This window comes from Rhynchophorus ferrugineus, unplaced genomic scaffold, assembly GCF_030347505.1.
Source record: "Rhynchophorus ferrugineus isolate W39M unplaced genomic scaffold, kcgeb_rfMv2 rfM9, whole genome shotgun sequence".
NCBI classification, from domain to species: Eukaryota; Metazoa; Arthropoda; class Insecta; order Coleoptera; family Curculionidae; genus Rhynchophorus; species Rhynchophorus ferrugineus.
This window is the reverse complement of record NW_027472588.1, coordinates 28817469-28837371: the sequence shown is the minus strand read 5'-3', so window position 1 is coordinate 28837371 and position 19903 is coordinate 28817469. Positions and strand designations below refer to the sequence as shown.

Genomic DNA, 19903 nt, shown 5'->3' with positions numbered 1-19903 from the left:
TTTAGAACATAACTATTACAGTAATCAGCAGTGGCACAGATAATATGATTTATAATTGTCTAGAGTCTAGATTAAAAAGCATTAAGATTTTGACATAAAAGCCTTGATTAGAAAACGATGCTGATTATTATAACTTCTTCGAATAAGTATTTCTATCATCTCATTATTTTTTCGCATTCTTATTATTGCAGATGGCGCCACCTCATAACGTCCCTAAAGCTAACGTAACTTTTAAAGGACATCGCAATTATCACAAGGGTATCACAATTTAATTACTATCTGGCGTTATTTTAAAATTTGTAGGGATATTAGTAAAAAATGCAGTGTTTAACAAATCGATGGAAACTATGTTCAAATTGAACAAATTGTGCTTCGAATTGTTCTGTCACCCACACTATAGTCCACAGCAGGCGTGCCGTGATTATTCGTTTGTTGCAAATCTTGAAGAATACTCCAGGGTTAGAGATTTAGATCAAGTGATGAAGTGCTTGTCCAAGTTTAAGCCTATTTTAAAAGCAAAGACAAATAGTGCTATGATGAGGTAAGTTAGATTGGATATATCATTCTTAAAGGTGAGTATCTTGATCAATATAATTAAATATTGCTTAAAAGTTATTATTTTATAGGTTAGTCTGTTTTTTTCCACAAACGCAACGGTCTAAAACCCATGTTCATGTACTATTAAGCTAGCAATTATTTTCAACCAATAGAATTACATGCGAATTTTACAGAAAGTTACCTGGAAGAAACAGAAACAGAAACGAAACAAGAGAAGACCTACAACTGAGTTGCAAAGCTAGAAGTTCTCATAATAAATCAGCTTATGAAATATATTGACATTGAAGATTCTACTAATCAGCAAGTAAAACAATATAGTGTATATCCGCGTCTTGAATTGGGCATATATAAATAGATGGTAAATTTTCTACAACGGATTAACCTTCAATGGGTAGCTTACGGAAAAGTAACATAATCTTATATCAGACGAGAAAAGTTACTAGTACCTCCTGCCAATACCCAGTAATAGTTTCTTATTTGTAGACATAAGAAAGACATATATTTGTTCTGTATGCTTATCTTATTTAAGTTAACTTTTATGTTTTATTTGTTTATACTACTTAAACAGTATGTAACAGTTTCAGTTTTAATGAGTTCCTAAAAAGCCCATAAGGCTGTCGAATCCGTATGAGTGGTACGACAATGACATCGAATACTGTTCTACAACTGCTTGTATCATTAAATCAAAAATACTTAAATGATAAGAAAAATTAGTTTTTAATTAATTATGTAAACATTTTAGACATCCATTATGTTTATTTTAAATATGATCTGTTTTCAAGGTAATCTCAACTAATTTATCCAATAAAACAGCCAACGCTCCGTCATCAAAATTTATGACGTCAAAACGTCGCAATGTTGCCGCATTAACTTTTAAGAATTTCAGTTTACAACGTTTGCCGTTGTGAAATCTCTAATTATTATCATTGATGTTTTGAAGAATTTTGTAGACATTTGAGAACAGTGTCGATCAATACCAACACAAATCGAATCTTACAAACTTATCGGTTACACGCTCCAGCGCATCAGACAGCCTTCTGTCTATTTTTAACTACGAGTAAAATGAGAAAGAAAAATCCGCTCCGTATTTAAAATGAATTTTACATTTCTGCAAACTGCATCTGGCAGTATATTCGACGCTATCTCTGACGGACGTTAGCTGTTTTATTAGAAGGACTATATTTGTCTGCTTTTTAATCCGGACTCTAGTGCTGAACAATACTATTCATTCAAAAAAATGTATTTTATATCAAATTCTAATAATTGAAAATAAATCAAACTAATCAGAAGGCTTGAATTAAATTAAACATATAATAAGAGGCAACTTTAGCAAAATGAAATAGAATGTTGTTAAAAAACACAAATAAAAGCTTGAGGATAAATTATTACTCGGTAATGGTCCTAAATGTGTTTCTACTGAACAAATCCATACTGTAAACTAATTCGCACAGGCCCTATGCATTAATAATTGTTATGCAACCATTCAAAACGTATTAAGACAAGAAGTAAATATTAAATACCATCATTCCAAACAAACAATAAACAGAACAAGCCACTTACTTCACCAATGGTCGGCATATCTGATTTCTCATCCTCATCCCTCGTTTCTTCGGGTAGAAGATCTAGCTCGTCATCGAGCTCATCAAACATGTAGTAATCTCCAGAACGTATAGCTAAGAAAATCAGTTCAAAAGATATTAATACACATGTACATTCTAACTTTCCCTGGCCATTTTCTTCAACCAACTACTTTCAGTCAAACTGTATATTTTTGTTAAATTAATTGAAACAAAATTACTTCGTTTGAATAAAAAATGCGCGTTGTTCGAGACGTTAGTTTGTTTACAATGGTTTAAAATATCCGCTGTAGAAAAATATGCGGCATCTAAAATATACAGAGCTGATATACAGAAGCCAGATCGGAGAAGTAGTTTAAGATAATGGCCAGTCGAAATAGAGAGCGCTAAGTGTGACTGGGTTACTGTTAAACTAGTACGGTGTTAGTGCAGATCAGATTTGGCGAATGTTTTAATATACGTATAATTACATTGTAAGTATATTACTTAGAAATCATAATTTATTTTATTAATATAGCAAACTTAAAATAAATAAATTCGGTTATTATTTCTACAAAAACTGATTCATGATATTGCCTGTATTCTATCTATTGATAATTCTTGATAATGTTACTAAAAGAAATATAAAAAGTTTTTATTCCAGCTCATTTTCTTTTTAAATAATGAAATAATGTTATATTTTTGTATGTAATAAAACTGGTTTTCCAATTATTTAACGGCAAATTATCTTATAAAATTACGTGTTTTCGTCTGTTGGATATTCTATCCCGACAATTATTTATTAAGGTATTATCAAAGTTTGAAGGCGTTTAACTATCAAAAGGAAATATGACAAGGTCATTTTTGCCAGGATGTTTTTTTGTAGTTGAATTAATTGAATTGAATTAAGGAAATTATAAATGTTGCCTGTAAAACATTAGAATCTGTAATTTTTTTGTTAAAAAATATTAATTATATTAATATAAAAATATTATAAATCTAATAATTATTGAAGCACTGATTTAATTTTTTTTGTTGGATATTTAAGTATAAGAATTGATAACAAGGTAATGTTTTTAATGCAGATTAATAAATCCATATATATCAAATATTTTAGTTTTTAAATTGTAGGAAATGCAAGAAAGGGAAATCAACTTCTTCAAAGGGACTTCTCAGAACAATAAATAAAAAATGTAGAGAAATTCAGAAAATTCTTAAGAGGACCAAAACCTCCTAAGAATGCGAAGAAGTGACAAACTAAGATCTACATGTAGAGAGACAAATCTATACATAACAGATATTTTAAACCTTAATTTGCAGAAGTGGAAGACAATAAAACCACTAGGTGAAATTCGTGTTAGTTTAACCTAACTAGATGAAGTTAAAATTGAGCAGATAGCAATGTTTGAAGACAATAAGTATCTTCTCTAAAAGTCCAAGAAACATAACAAGGTAATTTTTAAAGTAAAATAAATGATATATAATTCAAATATATAATTAGCAAATATTTTAGATTGTAGAAGTAGAAGGAAATAAACTTCAAATAAAAAGACAAACTATATTCACAGGTTCATGGCCTCCTAAGAATGCAAATAAATGATGGTTTGATAAACCTCCCCTCTCAAATCAAAATTCTGGATCCGATTCTGGACACTGAACATCTCAAGACAATTAAGAGAAATATACGACAACTAAAAAACAATGTTTGTAGATATTATATATTCTCTGAAGAAAATCCAAAAAAAATAATGGGTTGAGGAAAAAGTAATTCTTTCGTTTTTACCCCCCTCTGGTTTACTGCTGCTCTATGCTCGCCAATATCCTCTTATTTGAAAAGCTTCATTTTTTGATATTAGCATTTTATCGAATTTTCAGTATTATTGAGCCATTTTATGTGATAATGAGTTCGGCAGAAGATTATTTCAGTTTTTTTTTCATGTTTTTCTAAGCGAATTTGATTATATGCATTTCAAATAGTAACCAATATATAGTAACCAATATAACCAATGCTAATCGATGACATTTTGCAACTTTTTTCTCTCAATAACAACAACTTTCTTTGCAACTCAACCAAGAGATCTTCACAAGCCTCTTTTGAAACCAGCTTTACACCATTTAGATAATTTTGCACCGAATACCAGAACAAAGAACAGGCTATACGGTGGATACATCAAAATTTCTCTGAATTTTTGCCGAATCCTTAAAGCTCTATGTGGTCTAGTGTTTTCATGATGAACAACAACACTTTTCTTATCGATTGATCTTTTCTGGACATTTTGTCTGTTAACGGCTGCTTCATTCGTATTAGTTGTTGACTATACATAATTGAATTATTTATATAGTTAGGTTCGAGCACTTTATGATGAACAAATCCTTTCCTATGCTATCAAATAGTTAGCATTGGCTCTCTTGGCGTCATATGTTTTCTGCAAGCATTTGTGAAGCTTCTCTGGCTTTTGGCCATGATTTTTTTTCGACCATTATATTCATTCGTTTCACAAGTGGAAACTAGGTCTACTTGTAAATTCTCCACTGTTGATTCATGTGGAATCTACTTTTAAAAATGGCTACTTTTGGTATCCAGTCTTATGTTAATAGTCCAAAACTATTTTATACCCGATTTTTAATTCCGTACTGATAACACTAGATGGTTTATGTTGGTCTCCATATTTTAAATAATCTCATTCTTCTTCTTAAAATCGAAAATACCGAAACGAAAATGGGCAACTCTGACACTGGCGTTCACTTAAACATTCATTACCATACACATTATATATTTCCTCATTAGTCTACGCTGTGTTTCCCTTTTCAGAGATAAAAAAACAAAATATGATGAAAATTCCTTCCGAATTCTCCATTTTTTCAAGCACAATAACTTTTGAATGATTACCATAATGAGCCGACCTTTATATATTGAGTATTCCATAGATTCTTTCAAACGTCCATTATGAAAAACTTAAGTTACTTTTACTCCAACCTTACATTTTCTCAAAACTATGAATATAGTAAAATAAAACAATTAAATATATTAAAAGTAACAAGTAAAATAGAACAATTAAATAAAGGAACATAAACAAAAAGGTAAAGAATTAAATGTGAACTAACGGTTTTTACAAGACGCTTAGCTAAAATAAATTCGTTTATTAAGACAAATATTTCGCCAAATCTGATTCGAAATAAATGTTAAAAATAGTGCAAACCCCAAATGCAAATGACATAAAAAGGTACTTTATATTTTTATCTACTGTATTGCTACCATGCAGACTAAATAAATAACACATTGCAAAACTGCGATGCAAAACATCAAGTAGTGTGAATATACAGTGACAGATATAAGTCTACAATATACATGTATCAAAAACAAAAACAAAACAAATCAACTAACGAAACGTCGACGAAAATAAATAAGTGTTAAATACTTGTCTAAACAACAGTAAAATTCCTAATTCCCTGAATCCACTGATTAAAGACATAATTTAATCAAACTCGGCTATCCCTTAAACTGTTTTCTATCGATAAACTACCCTACCGATAACAGCAATAACGATAAAAAGTATGCAGAAATGGTTCATTTACCCTCCTTAAACGTTTTTGGTTGTCTTCTCCTATACTTAGGTCTACGTTCTAAAACTGAATCTACAACGAAAAAATATTTAAAACAATAAGTGTATGTAAAAAGTGGCCTTTTATACAGTTATATACAATAGTTTCAAAAATATTTATTTATAATACAGGAATTCACCAAGTTGCCGATGTAATTGACGTTAAATACTAAACATGGTGACATTTTTCACTCTAGTGTTAGATTATTAAGTGCCTGAAAGTAACATCCATAACTTGGTGAATTCTCCTTCGTCATATCCAAAGCCACATTTCACAAGCTATATACGCCGCTCCATCTATTAATCAAGTCAAGATATCAAATCAAGAAATGTAACCTCAAAACAATTACATTCGTGATGGCTGAAGTGAGACCTTGTCGAGTACGAAATGACGCTTTGCCGAGGGGTAACCAGGCTCCCCTGCATCCAGGGCGGACCTAGACTGATCTGCCTTTGGACCGGGCCACGAGGAGGCTCGCTAACTGCTTCGGCGTAGGGCGGAGCTTCGTCGTACGGGGGCGGGGAGAAGACCGGAAAACTGTCGTCGGGTGAGGGGGGACGGGGGTTCAATTCGGAATTGGGGGGTGACGAGAACGATATGCGTTGGGGTTCGAGGTAACCTTCCAGAGAGACGGTCATGACCGCGGAATAGGGGGACGGGGGGGCCTGCGGCTGGATCATGGAGGATCGTGGGGTCAAGGGCGCTATGTCCTCGTCTTCTTCTTCGATGGGCGTGTGATATCCAGTGGGGTTCGTTCCTTGTGAGGTGACGGTCGAACATGACGAAGCCGAACTAGCTCTAGCCAAAGGCGGTTTAGCTAAACATAGGTTATCTTTAATATGCGTATTAGTTACAGTGTTACGACGGCCTGGTTATATTGTGATCTACCAGGTGGTTTGATCGGTTTATCGTATCAGTACCAATAAACAGAATCAAATGTCTTGTGAGCAATATCAAAAAAGAGCCAACATTATATATTTATATATCTGGGGGTTAGTTTAGGTTCTTATGGGTAAAAAAATAACGAGATGTATATCAATAAATGAGTATTACTATATTATATTGGGTTTAGCAAAAGTTGCGTATTTCTTACAGCATTATTGAACAGTTTTCTGCTTGCTCGGTAAATGGCTTTACATGATGACATTTATGAGAAACTTTTGTAGTTGCCGTTTGAAAAACGGAATCCAGTAGTTCTCATAGTTTTTTTTTTAAAGTAACATAATTCTATTGACTGCAGAAAATTTACATAATTCCAATTATATAAATTCCCAATCATGCTCTAGAAACTTTGATAGGTCATCAATGAAGTATGCGGTAAGGCGTTGTTATGATGGAAGATAAAACTATGATTGATTAATGATTACTATAATTAATGATTTCTAAACTTTCGAAATTTTCAAAACAACGTATAAACAATTTTATTTAAATAATTATTGGGTTGATAACTCAATGACTGATACTGAAAAACAGATTAATCTAGTAGAAAAATAGCTATTCTTGGAAGTAATCTAATATTTTGCCAATGAGTTGTTCATAAGACTGAAAGTACTATGTAGATGGGTATGATATTCCATTAGTCGTCCTAATATCGACAGGAGCGTTATCTGATGAATACAGCTAGTAAATTTGAATATACCAGCATAGCTTTTCAAGTGTATTTTTAACATTTAATTTATCAACATGTGAAGTGGAAGTGGGGCTGTCACTTCACATTAGTTAGTAAATATCTTCAGTATGTGTATCAATGAATTATGAAATACTTTATGTATTTTTACATATTATCACACTGTATTACTCATTAGAGTCAAATGTTTTGCAATAATTTTATTTAAAATTTAAATATATTTCATCTATTTAAGAGAAATTTTATCAAGGTCTTATAGATCAGAGATATAATCACCCACTGATTTATTAGTACAAATAACATTGATTATTAATTAAATATGCAAGATTTGTTAAGTAGTTGATTAGACCTTAATATTTTATTTTTTGCATATTATTTTAAATTTATAAGTTTTTAAATTGAAACTATTATCTAAAAATTTTTAAAAATAATTAACAACTAATGTTAACAGCAGTTTGTTACTCAATTATATAAAAACATATGATTTCCTACAGAATATTAATATATACGCCATAAAATATTACTTTTTATTACCACTTGTTTTAATTAATGAATTAGTCTTGCCAAGCAGCACTCGACTTTTTACGAAGTGAGCACAATATTGTTCGATTTTTTAATGAAAGATAGGGAAATGTAGTAACTAACATTGTACTAGTTTCTTCGAATTAAACTTCATTATTGTAAAGCACCCCCCAAAATATTTACCTCCTATATATATATATATTCTGTGTGATATTTTATATTCAAAAACTTAAATGTATTTTCAATAAAAATTAATTTTACATAGTTTCTTAAGATCTTTGTTACGTTGCCTTTCCATTAAAATACTATTTTTATATATGTTCATAATGCTAATGATACTCATATTTATTGATATTAGATTTTCAACTTTATATAATAGAACCCATTTTTTAGAACCACTACTTTCCTTGCTCATTTTTATAACTTTGAGACTAACTAATATTTACTAATGATACAAGATATCTATTTAATACGGCAAAAGGCAAAGGAGAATTTCTTTTATTGAATATACCTTGGGATAAGACTCGATATGTTTGTAGTGTTCTTGAGTAGAAGTAACATTGTTTTGATAATATGTATTTTTACAAATGAGCGTATATTATAATTATATGACTTTCAAGTTTACCACAAACTTATCCAATCTCATCCCATAACTGATTTTTCCAAATAACTGTCAAATTGAAACCATTTCTTTGCCATTTGAAATAAATAACGAATAAAGCACACAATTTATTGGTACTATGACTAGAAGAGAAAAGATATTAGTTTGAAAAACCAAACACCAAATGGTTACATGATGAATGTAAACCGAATCACGAATACCAACTCGAACTCGTTAATCGGTTTGAATCGTTGGTAGACATGGCTAAATAGAATTCCGGAAAACTGATCAGTCGTCATAAGGGACAGTAATTTTACCATCAGTTTTCCATTAGAGAAAACAACAAAATCATATCAGGTGTGTCACCTTGAATCTTCTGTTGATTCGCCTTGATGCGATCCATCTTTATTTTGATCTTTTCCAGAATTCGGCGTTCGTCCTCCACCTGTTCGTCCATTCGTTTCACTCGCATTTCTTCGATCAATTCGGCACCTGGAATTTTAAAACAACTTCGAAACACTTAAATATAACCGCAGGTTAAAACAAATTTTAGGTTTTCTATGAGTACAGTCCGGATTTTAGGACATGTTATATATTAGAAGTAAATATATGTTAAAGCAAAAAAAAAACAAAATATACGAAAATGCCAGAAGGGCACTGCTATTTACTTTTTTAAATATGAAGCTTTCAGAGGATAGACACAATAATATGAACACTTCATTTTGCTGAATGTTGGTGACACTGCTTCTGTGTAATTAATGCCGCGCGTAAATATTGCTCAGTTTACATGGCAAGTTTTTTCAATTATATCTGGATATATAGGTATATGTAGGCGAAGAGCAATAGTGGGTGAAACCCAAAGTTATCTGAGAGGAATCGACGAACGTTAAAAAGAATTGTGGCCAGACAACATAAAACTACCGTGGCAAAAGTGATAGCAAAACTCAACATTACTTGAATGAACCACTCACGCGAAACTCTTTATAACAGAAGCTAAAGCTAAGCTGCGAAAGAAGTTATACAACGATCTTAAAATCTGGACACTTAATGATTGGATGGTCCATTGAATCATACAGCTAAAAAGTTTCAATATTTGTTTGAGGAGCATCAGAATATCATCAGACATGTTTTCTGACCACTATAATTAGCAGACCTCAACACAATTAAATCATTATTGAGAGTTTTAGAGCAGAGTGTGAGGAATGGATGTCCATCTGCAACATCATTGAAGGAATCGATGGATGTTTTAATACAAGAAGTTCAGGAGCTCTACGAATCTATTTCGGGAAGAATTACATCTGTTTTAAAAGCAAATGGTGGTTCAACACCACCACACTAATCATTAATAAATAAATATTGTGTATATGTCATTTATATTATGTTGTCCGTTCTCTGTATCTAAATTACCATAGATATTTATTTTGCATATTGAAATCACATTAACTTTTCATTATTCAACTAGAAAAAGAATGAATAGTGATTACAAATGCAGATTATAATGACATCTAGTGATAGATAAAAATGATGAGCAGGTTACAAATATCTATAATATAAATAGTTATTATATTATAGTTAATTAATTATTCACCGCTTATTGAGAATTGTTTATGTATGTAAATGTGATAAAAAATTTATAATGACAGAAGATTTAGGTTTGCGTTGAAGGTTATCTTATTGAACTTTATCTACATTCGACAAAATTATAATGTATAAAAAATCTTAAGCTTAAATAGAATATATATTCTAGGATAAAGTATTGTTTTATATAATCGTTTTAAGTCCTTATATTAAACTTTGTATGTGCATAAAATTTTACGCAAAATTTGAATTTGGACCACCTGTGAAAATTTAACATTTAGGGTTAGTTAAAATGGAAAACTATTGAAAAGAGCGATTTTTCATTGTTTAAATAATTGTGGAGGTCATAGTTCGAAAATTTCATATAAAATATGATAGGAATATTGTATCATATAAAATTGTTAAAAAACAAATTCATCTACAATGTTTGGTGCGAATTTCCTTCTTTCAAGATAGGGCTTGTGAATAGGCAGTGATTGTAAGTAATCAATATACGATCTAACAACCAATTTCTTTCTAACTAAATTTGATGGTATTACTATAAATGATACGTGGGGTCAACAAGACAATATAACATGTCATACAGCCCGTAAAATAATAAAATTACTCCTACAGACATCATGGTGGTATATTTTCTCGATTGGATGACTAGAGCGCTCCTTAGATCATGCGATTGAACACCGATTATGAAATTATTTGAAATCAAAGGTAGATTCTAAAATGTTAAACGCAACAAAAGGGTACCAGCAAAGCCATAGAGGTCATTTTGCTAGATGTGCGATTCCATATGTAACCTGAACCTGTGTAATTTACAAAACATCGTGTTTCCTATTTAATTCAAACTTTGCGTAAAATTTTACGCACTATGGAATTTTATTCGTTCAATTCAATGAATGGAAGAATACTAGAAATAAATCTGATTTAAACTATTTTTATACCTCTTAATCCGGACCTTACTATTCTACACATTAGGATAAAATGCCATAAATTTAAACTAAAAACTTACCTCTTGATGCTAAAATTGTGGTGGCCTTGGTATCGTTAATCATGTGGAAGAAATTGTAACTCTGAAACAGTCGTTTCTGCATGATCAGCAGCCCGAAACAGACGCCATCCCAAAAAAGTCCAAGATACTCCCTAGGAACTTTGCACTGACTAGAACTTGGTAAGCTAGCGATATCTTCGATATTTCCGAATTTCCTCACGCAACCGATGCCGAACAACATGAGCCAATGGCATTCACCAGCGTACTCATGAATGAATACGCAACCGACTAACTGGAAACAGGCTTTTATCAGAATCACTATTACATTATAACCCAAAAGCCAATTCCATCTGAAACAATGAAACTGTCGTTCGTAATTCGATCAACCAATCGGTTTCGAAACATACTTCTTGATGATTTCTTTTACAGGTCTCAAGTACATATCGGAACCCTCCCATAAAAATAAGAACGTTCCTACGAGGTATCCAACTGAGAACAAATTTGTGCGATTTGTTCCAGCTAAGAACACTGCTGCCAACGTAATGTAGAATAAGCTGCATAATATACATCTTTTAGCGATGTCCAGATAAGACCTGAAATTATATATAATACATCAGAGTATCTACTTAAGTTAATAAAAAATGTTTGTCGGGTATCTATTCATTAATAGAACCGAATAAATAGAAAATAATGTATAATGTCGTCGAAATAATAATGCTGGATGTAAACCTTATGTTACTTAATTATCATATAATTACCTCAACATATTTTTGTTTGATTAAGACATATTTGACATCATAAACAATTTGTTTAATTTTTTTTAATTGAACTCTTTAACATTTTCTTTTTCATTCACATTTTCGCCCTTCACGAAAACTTAAAGAACTTTTTAAGAACTATCAAATTGTTCATGTAACAGCCCGGTTAGGTGTATGACTTGAAAAATAGATAATCATCTCTACCTGACTATTGGATAGGACTAATAATGGTGAACGCTTTGTGCGACAGAATTCAATAGTTCTACTCTAACCTCAAGTGAATCATGCCAGAAACTTGAAGTCGAGTGTTGTACGACTTGCCTATTTCCTTATCCGATAAATAGCGTTTTTTGATGATTCTTCACTGAGTTTATTCATTTGTTGTCTACACTAGTGGTCGAGCAATCGAAGTGATCAGACGTGTCTCGAGCTCCGATCGCCATCCCAACAAAGTGTCGGTACCCTAATATACCTGGCTGCCTGCGGAATGCTTATTCAATAAAGGCCCAGTAAACCAAGTCAGCCATGATGAAGAGCTCTTTAAAAATATCTTCAAAGAAACCAAAAAAAGACCGAACCACAATTCAATATGGAAACCGAAAACAAAGAAGAAACCACAATGGCACAATCCTTAACACGGGAACAATTATTAAAAATACAGATCACCCTCTTTAAAATTCAACGACAGAAGCAATTAATGAATTACTAAAACTCCAAATCAAACAACTCAATGATGATGTTATACGGAAGGATGGAAGGATAAAAGCTCTTCAAGACTTGAACAAAGATGCCCCGGAGCTACACGTACTGATACAGCAAATACAGACCGCAACGACAAGTTCACGTGAGAAAAGTAATTATTAAAAGAGTAAATCAGGAAAAATAAATAGGAAAAACAAACACAGGACAAAATGGACTGATAAAACACAAAACTTCTTACGGGCACCACAGAATAGGAAAAGGGAGGTAAACTCTACTGTTTCCTCAGGTAGTGAGGTGGACTTCAAAAAACAACAAACTACCAACACACCAACCCAGGCCAACCCAACACCACAAAAAAAAAGAAAGGAAGAATCCCGTCGATAGTACTCCCGGATTAAACTAAACATATGGAACTCCGTATGTTTAAGAGGATTACCCCAAAACCACTGACGACTACAGGCTGGCAACCAAGATCCTGGAGGAGAAGAAGTATCATTTCCACTCCTTCGCATCCTCACAGGACAAGTGTCTTTCGATTACCTCTTATTAAGATCGATGGATTGGCGAGCACTCGGTTTTAAAATGACGAAGTACGAAAAGGTATCGATGAATCTCTGACAAACCAACATTAATCTTTCGACACGGTATCGTTATATTGTCAGAAATATGACAGACTGTAAAAAATTATAGAAAATATTATGATTAATATTGTACCAATTTTTCTCAATAAATACGGATCAAATAAAAAATCTGTAAAAATTACACACTTAATATTATATGTAATAATCTTCGACTTAGTAAATAATTACTGCTATTATTATACCTGCAATAAGTTATAAAATCAGGAACAGGATTCACGAAGCTCTTATCTTCAGCCAAATGAATGATAGAGTCGTTACTACCGCCAGCATAGTTCTGTCCCGTGTAACGGGCTTCTATCCTAAACACCACCCACTGTCTGGAAATGAAGAATAACAGCAAGAAATCCCATATCAGTCTTTTGGGGTTAGGATGATATTTATCATTAACCAAATAGGCCCAATCCTGTAGTCTTATCCAGAACGGTTCACGATTCCATGGATAATCTTTAATAATACACAATATTTAACGTAACTTTTATTGTCTACGATAATAACTTGAAACCTTACCTATGCATAGAGTTGGTGGTAAACCTACTACCATAAAATATTGTATAGGAAGTAGGATGGCGGTGAAAATAACGTAGAATACCCATATTTTTGCTAATGTGCTTCGTTTCAAGGAATATAGTACAATCAGCCAGATTGCATAAAATACAGCGTACATATCCATGCGTATAGCGATCACTGCTACTGTTGCCATAAAACTTATCTAAAAATATTTCATTGCTTTTATACATATACACAAATTGTGTGCAAATATAATAATAAGGTAATCTGCGAACGTTAATGACAGTAGGATAGAAGCGAGGAGATATTGACTAACATTACAAATAACTACCAGATAAACTTTACTCTCTAATAAAAATTAGCATCAGACAAGAATATCCAGTGATATCCGGACATCAGAACTTTTCAGGTGATTATACAAACAAAATTGATGATTGAATACAAATACTACAATAACAGTTGTGTATCTTTATTACCAGGTTATCAAAATCATTAAGAATATTTCCCTCAATAACATTTCAACTCAAAAGTTCAGCAGACTCGGATCATATTATACTAACACTAAATAGAATAAAAACTAACATTATACTGTTATTATATTAACACTTATTGGATACTAGAAAATGGGAAAACCTCTCCATCACCAATTTATAAGAAAGCATGTTCTTTTTAATCCAACCCACAAGATAAATAACAGATGAAAAGGCTCTTCATATGGGACACAGTTCCTCTTGGATATAATTCATTAGATACCAAATCAAAAGCGAAAATCCGATAATGTTGGTGACCGAGAGCTTTTACTACCACGTCAATTCTATAATGAGAGCCTTCAAGTTTTGAAGGTAAAATTTATGGTTACCAAGTTTATGTCAAAGTTTTATGTACCAAAAGCTAAACAATACTTCTCACGGGTAAAATACGATAGTTGCTATTTATATTTTGAGCCTTGGCAATGCTGAGCTTGCTATGCTGCATCTGATGGTTCCAATTACAAGGTTAACCTTTCGACGTTGATTATCAAGACCGGAGTACATTGATCGACTTACTGGTGAAGACTTTTGGCAATGTAACCCTAATTTCGTTCTGAGACGAGTGTCATGAAGGTTGTCCAAAGTCAGTTGTTGTGCCAATAAACAGTGATGCACGAAATAATGCAAGATCGTCATGTACCTTACCGTGATATTGATTCATCCTTAGGCATTAATATGACAGCATCAATAAGGTACCGCATATTTAGCTGTGAAAAATATTTGTTCGCGTTGAACTCTGCATAATTTCATAAAATCCCAACAAAACTTTCGTATTACTTGGAGTAAAGAAATGGTCGAGAAATACAATCGCAGTGCATTTAATCAGCGTGTGACATCTACACAGGTGATTGGATTAATCTTGGATCAATGCGTATGAGCCCTAAACAAACAACAATCCACTGTATGGGTGTTTTCCTTTGTCTAAATGTTCGCATTTTCTGGGACAACTGGACATGTGACAACAGTGAAGTGTCCCATGAAATTCAGAGAAAACAGCGGCAACGAAGAATCATGAAGCTCTCACATATCCGCTGAAGCAACCATCTATTTGATTGGCCAAAAGGTTGAATTGATGGGTCATCTTCCGTAAAGCTCTGATTTGGCACTCCCGCATATCAAGAAAAAAATTAGTTTTCGTTAATAAATTACAGTATTTTCGTTAATAAGCTCGAAATATGCATAGCAACATACATTCTCTCGTACATGATGCTTAAATAAGAACTATTTGGTGGCCGTTGATGTTTTCAAGAAAAATGTGTTTTACTGCAAACCCAAAACAAGTATTTTTTTATCATGTATTATCATTATTTTGTTTTCCTTATGTCATTTATATGATACATATTGTTACAATATCAGGAAATAGTCCAACCTACTACTCTTGAATTTGGACTGCATATTTAAATATACACAAATATAAGTAGCACAATTACTATTGAAACTTACAATATGAAACAAGTTGTGTCCATTAAAAAATGTTATAAGAAAAATTTTCCAAAAATTATAATTCCAAAATTTTAAAAAGACCACATTAACTTCAACCTTTACAGTGGGAAAAAGTTAGTCAGCTAATATCCCTTGATATTTTTTAAACAAAATTTATGATGGTATTAAAGTACAATTCTGTATTAGCATTATTACATATTTATACATACCTCCACACCAAATTTAAAGTAAGAATAATTAGCCAGATACTTTAACATATTTTCTAAGCTCTTGTCGGCATCTAATCGAGTTATTCTCGGGAACATAAAGAAAGCTCTGGTTGGTCGCTGGCCTCTGGCCACTCGGTAGTAATATTGGCGTACCAGTATGACCGAATATAGCGTAACGATTAAGATATATATTATATTCCACTTAACTAAACTAGGCACGGACCGCCCGACCTGATCGGTTTTATCAAATCCCAACCAGTGCATGTTATTGACAATTCTATCCGTTTGGTTCTCCTGCAAATGTTATACTTGGTTTTTAAAGTCTCTAAATGGAATTATAAAATACTTACAGACACACAGGTCACGTTCCATATATCCGGATTTATATACTTAATTTGATAAAGCATTCGAGCTAACAAGAACAAAGACACCAGCACGGAGCTGGAGTAAATAGTGAATAGTTGCACAATTCGGCCCAGCGTTAACGCTGGAGGTATAAGCACCACCAGGATAATATATAAGGCACAGTGGTCATAGATGCACAGCAACATGGCGAAAAGCAGTACCACCCTTGGCATATGTATTTCCAGGAAGATATAAAGTAAGTTCATGAATTTCTGGAACCTAGTGAGCCATTTCTCCAGTACTTCCTTAAAAGTTAAATCTGAAAAGCAATATATATATAGCGATACGTAGTGTTTGTATTCAGTACTATCAAGCGTACTATCGAAATCGCTGAGTTCGAACTTGCAGCAAGAAGAGGTGGGATCGTCCTTGTCGCTTCTCTCCACCACTTCGCCGCCTTGCATAGAGCTTTCGTTCAATTCCTCTTCGTTCTCCGCAACAGGAACTTCGGTGTTCTTCGGATCGGACAATTCCATAAAATCTTTATGGAAATAATGAAGCTGGATCACGGTAATAATAACAAAGAACGTTGGTGTCACCAATCGTACGAACAACTGCTTGGTTTCGAACTTCTCCAAGCCAATATCTAATTGTCTGAAAACAAATTAGCTAGTCAGTGGAAATTCAATATATTTGATAAGAACCATGGAAGCTACACATCCTCAAATTATGCGTGAATGATTAAAAATGTACAGTGCAACATGATTGGATCGATTAGATGAGCAAGATTCCGTTTTCAAATAAATGCTGAAAAGTATATTTGGTTTTCTTAGTGACCAAGAGTGTCAAAATTATTAAAGTGGTATCGTCAATAACAATTTTATTAATATTTTAATAGTCCCAAGAGCCAGCTTAATAGCCGCAGATGCTAAGTTGGTACCTACTGTTGCGAGAGTACAGGGCATGGAGGTATTTATGTAAAATCAACACTGTAAAATACGAGAACAAATAACCAGCGTACTCAGGCCAGTGACCAGGCTGGGTAAGACCGGATGTCTTCTGAGATGGTCTCTAAATTGGTCACTGGGCAGTCGATAGGCTTAATGCTAAAGACCGCGGTTCGGAGTACAGGTTAAGCAGTAGGTCAAGTCCAGATTAACCCCAATTAGGAAAGAGGAAACTTAAAATACAATTATAAAAATAACCCTCAAGATTCAATATATCTAAAGTTTGTAGTTAAAGATTTTCATTATCTTCTTTATCGCAACTTTTCAATGGAGTTGCAATATCATCATTAAAATAATGCACTATTTAATAATCATTTGTTTTGCATAGTTTACTAGATTATTCTATTGGCGATAACTACAGTTTAACCTTCGTATCTAAAATTATATTTAAAATGCTTGTAAATATTTGAATTAGCTAATTAAAAGTTTATGATAACATGATGTTGTCATTATTTTTATCACTTAATATATATAATTTAAAATAAAAGTATAAAATAAATGATACTGTAGTTTATATCAATAAATATCTAATGACCAAAGAAGTTAATAATAAACTCTACAAGCGATTAAAACATTAAAATGTGTACTCTTTGATCTGAATATTTTGACAATCTCTCCAAATTATTCAGAACATGAACGTGATTACGGACTATGGATCGAAACATTTTGACTAAAGTATCTAAATTACATAAAAACCACAAAAGACCTTTTTATGAAAACCAGTTTTTTTTAATGTTGACTTAACCCGCTTTATTCGTGAAAGCTCCTCAAAATGAAGATTTGTTTTTTTTAATCGTTTTATACATCTTTCACTGCCAACTCTCCACTGAACTGGCGATCTTTTAGTGTGTAAGAACAACTCTTTTGAAGACGAGAACAATCAACAGGTTTAGACAATCTGAGCGTCTGAGTATATTGATGCTGAGGCGGTCGCCTTTAAATTATTAGAGAATCCTTGATCCCGAAGCTTTATAACTATTATCAAATCACTGTTTACAGTATCAAGTATTTTCCCCATTGTTTAGTTAAAAAAAAGCTAAACATTGTTTCCATCATTTGTTTGGAAGCTAACAAAAGTTTCACCAAGAACCACTATAACTTCATATTAACTGTTAGATTGACATTGATTTTGATCCATATCGTCTAAAGGCTCCATCTATATGTCAGACTTATAGAGTGAAGTGTTATCAACACATCCAATCATCTTACGCTAATAATAACACAGACTGCATTTTTGTTATTAAAAAAATACTTACTGTTCGATGTTTACGTGTAAATATTCCTTCCAATAATCAGGGAAGTTATCAAATTGATAGGTATAAGTAAGTACTAACACGAGCATTGAAAATATAATGACTACCAACCAAAATCCAAACATCATTTTACGCCATGCCATGAAAGATAACTGTAATAAAAAAGCAAGATATTATATTAAATTGGTAAGATAATTTATTTTTCTTTTATAGAACATAGCTCTCAATAATATTCCTTATAATTCTTTTATAAATTTATTATAGTAGAAATTATAATTAAAACTGTAATTTAGGTCTTTATCATTTATAAAAAATGGAACTATTGCTAAACTAAAACACGGTTTAGTAATAGTTATGATAACAACTAAATTGAAACGCTATTGTTAAAATTAAGAAGGATATATTACTAGATTGATACATGAGAAAATACACTGTACGCTTCCACCTACCTGGAATGATAATATGAAGATTAAGAACAAGGCCATATATACGATCCGGAAGCCTGTCATTCTTTGTCCCGTAATAGCTACAGCAAACAATGTTATGGCCACTACCCATATCCAAAATTTGGTAAGGAATTTCTTCAGATATCCACCAACAACATCCATTATTTTCGTTTCCTTCTTCTTGGGTTCGCTTGGCACTCCTAAACAAATAATTTTAAAATATTCTTAAGTAAATAATTTCTAGTCCTAATCTTAGCTTTACTCTCTATTTTATTTATTTTTCTTATTATAAGGTATTCTTCTGCTATTTTTTTGGTTTTTATATCTTCAATATATTTCAATACATATAGAAAAGAAGATATTGTAATATTGTTCTATTTGCTTCAGTTTGTTTTGTCATTGTCATTGCTTCTGCACTGTAGATTATAATTGATTTTATTAGATTCTATATATATATATATATATATATATATATATATATATATATATATATATATATATATATATATATTTGTCATTTTAGATAGATGTTCTTTTGATATTTGCGCTGTTTATTTACGTTATTCTTATACAATGAATTCTACGTATTTAAGCTTGTCTACATATTCTAATATTCGGTTTCATATTTTTTTGTTCTCTCACTGTGATTAAGTTTCCAACTTTCTTTATTTTTGTTTTCTCATTATTCATTCTCAGTTTCAGGTTTTCCCTTTCTGACATTAATTTTTCTAGCAATTTTCCAGTATATAACTCTTTTAGTTATTATAACTAAGACATCTGCATACGCTAAGAGTTCTCCATCCATGATTTTAGTTTTCCATAATTTTAATATATTTTTATTTATCTTCTATATTATGTATCCTCTGGAAATGTTTAAGTTGAAGTGTAGTCCAAACTAACTATAGTGATCCAAACTAATTATAGTAGGATTTCGTTCAAAAGATATAATTCTCTATCATTTTTACATTTTTATTCTTCTTGCAGTGAAGGTTTGGCATTAACATACGAATCAAGCAAGTATTGCCAACGTCG

General features: G+C 32.1%; 2 protein-coding genes across 12 annotated transcripts in view; one reads left to right on the top strand and one right to left on the bottom strand.

The window, feature by feature from the left end:
• The window catches only part of Piezo (piezo type mechanosensitive ion channel component), a 91549-nt gene that overhangs the window by 15065 nt on the left and 56581 nt on the right, over positions 1–19903 (bottom strand). For 7 of the 10 annotated variants that reach the window (XM_076414217.1, XM_076414220.1, XM_076414222.1 and 4 more), the window contains 12 exons: positions 18875–19071; positions 18429–18577; positions 16545–16819; positions 16171–16484; positions 15821–16114; positions 13639–13840; positions 13314–13575; positions 11438–11623; positions 11052–11380; positions 8834–8959; positions 5691–5750; positions 2119–2231 (listed from right to left, as the gene is read on the bottom strand). In XM_076414217.1, coding sequence (XP_076270332.1) covers positions 2119–2231; positions 5691–5750; positions 8834–8959; positions 11052–11380; positions 11438–11623; positions 13314–13575; positions 13639–13840; positions 15821–16114; positions 16171–16484; positions 16545–16819; positions 18429–18577; positions 18875–19071 — 2507 coding nt within the window. The remainder of the gene's footprint in view (positions 1–2118; positions 2232–5690; positions 5751–8833; positions 8960–11051; positions 11381–11437; positions 11624–13313; positions 13576–13638; positions 13841–15820; positions 16115–16170; positions 16485–16544; positions 16820–18428; positions 18578–18874; positions 19072–19903) is intronic. The other 3 variants (XM_076414219.1, XM_076414223.1, XM_076414226.1) reach the window with 1 other exon arrangement.
• LOC143202598 (uncharacterized) lies at positions 230–3568 on the top strand. 2 transcript variants are annotated; one of them, XM_076414227.1, is made up of 3 exons: positions 230–541; positions 3246–3384; positions 3435–3568. In XM_076414227.1, the coding sequence occupies exons 1-2, from the start codon at positions 339–341 to the stop codon at positions 3349–3351; spliced, it is 309 nt and encodes a 102-aa protein (XP_076270342.1). In that variant the 5' UTR covers positions 230–338; the 3' UTR covers positions 3352–3384; positions 3435–3568. The 2 variants fall into 2 exon arrangements, 1 of the variants encoding a protein (XP_076270342.1); XR_013007197.1 differs by lacking the exons at positions 230–541; positions 3435–3568 and adding an exon at positions 2473–2608 and having other exon boundaries at positions 3246–3382.

Bases quoted from the DNA above. Each gene is read 5' to 3' on its own strand.
- LOC143202598 (XM_076414227.1), top strand. From the start codon at position 339: ATGGAAACTATGTTCAAATTGAACAAATTGTGCTTCGAATTGTTCTGT. The intron at 542-3,245 runs GTAAGTTAGATT...TTTAAATTGTAG, and splicing joins ACAAATAGTGCTATGATGAG to GAAATGCAAGAAAGGGAAAT.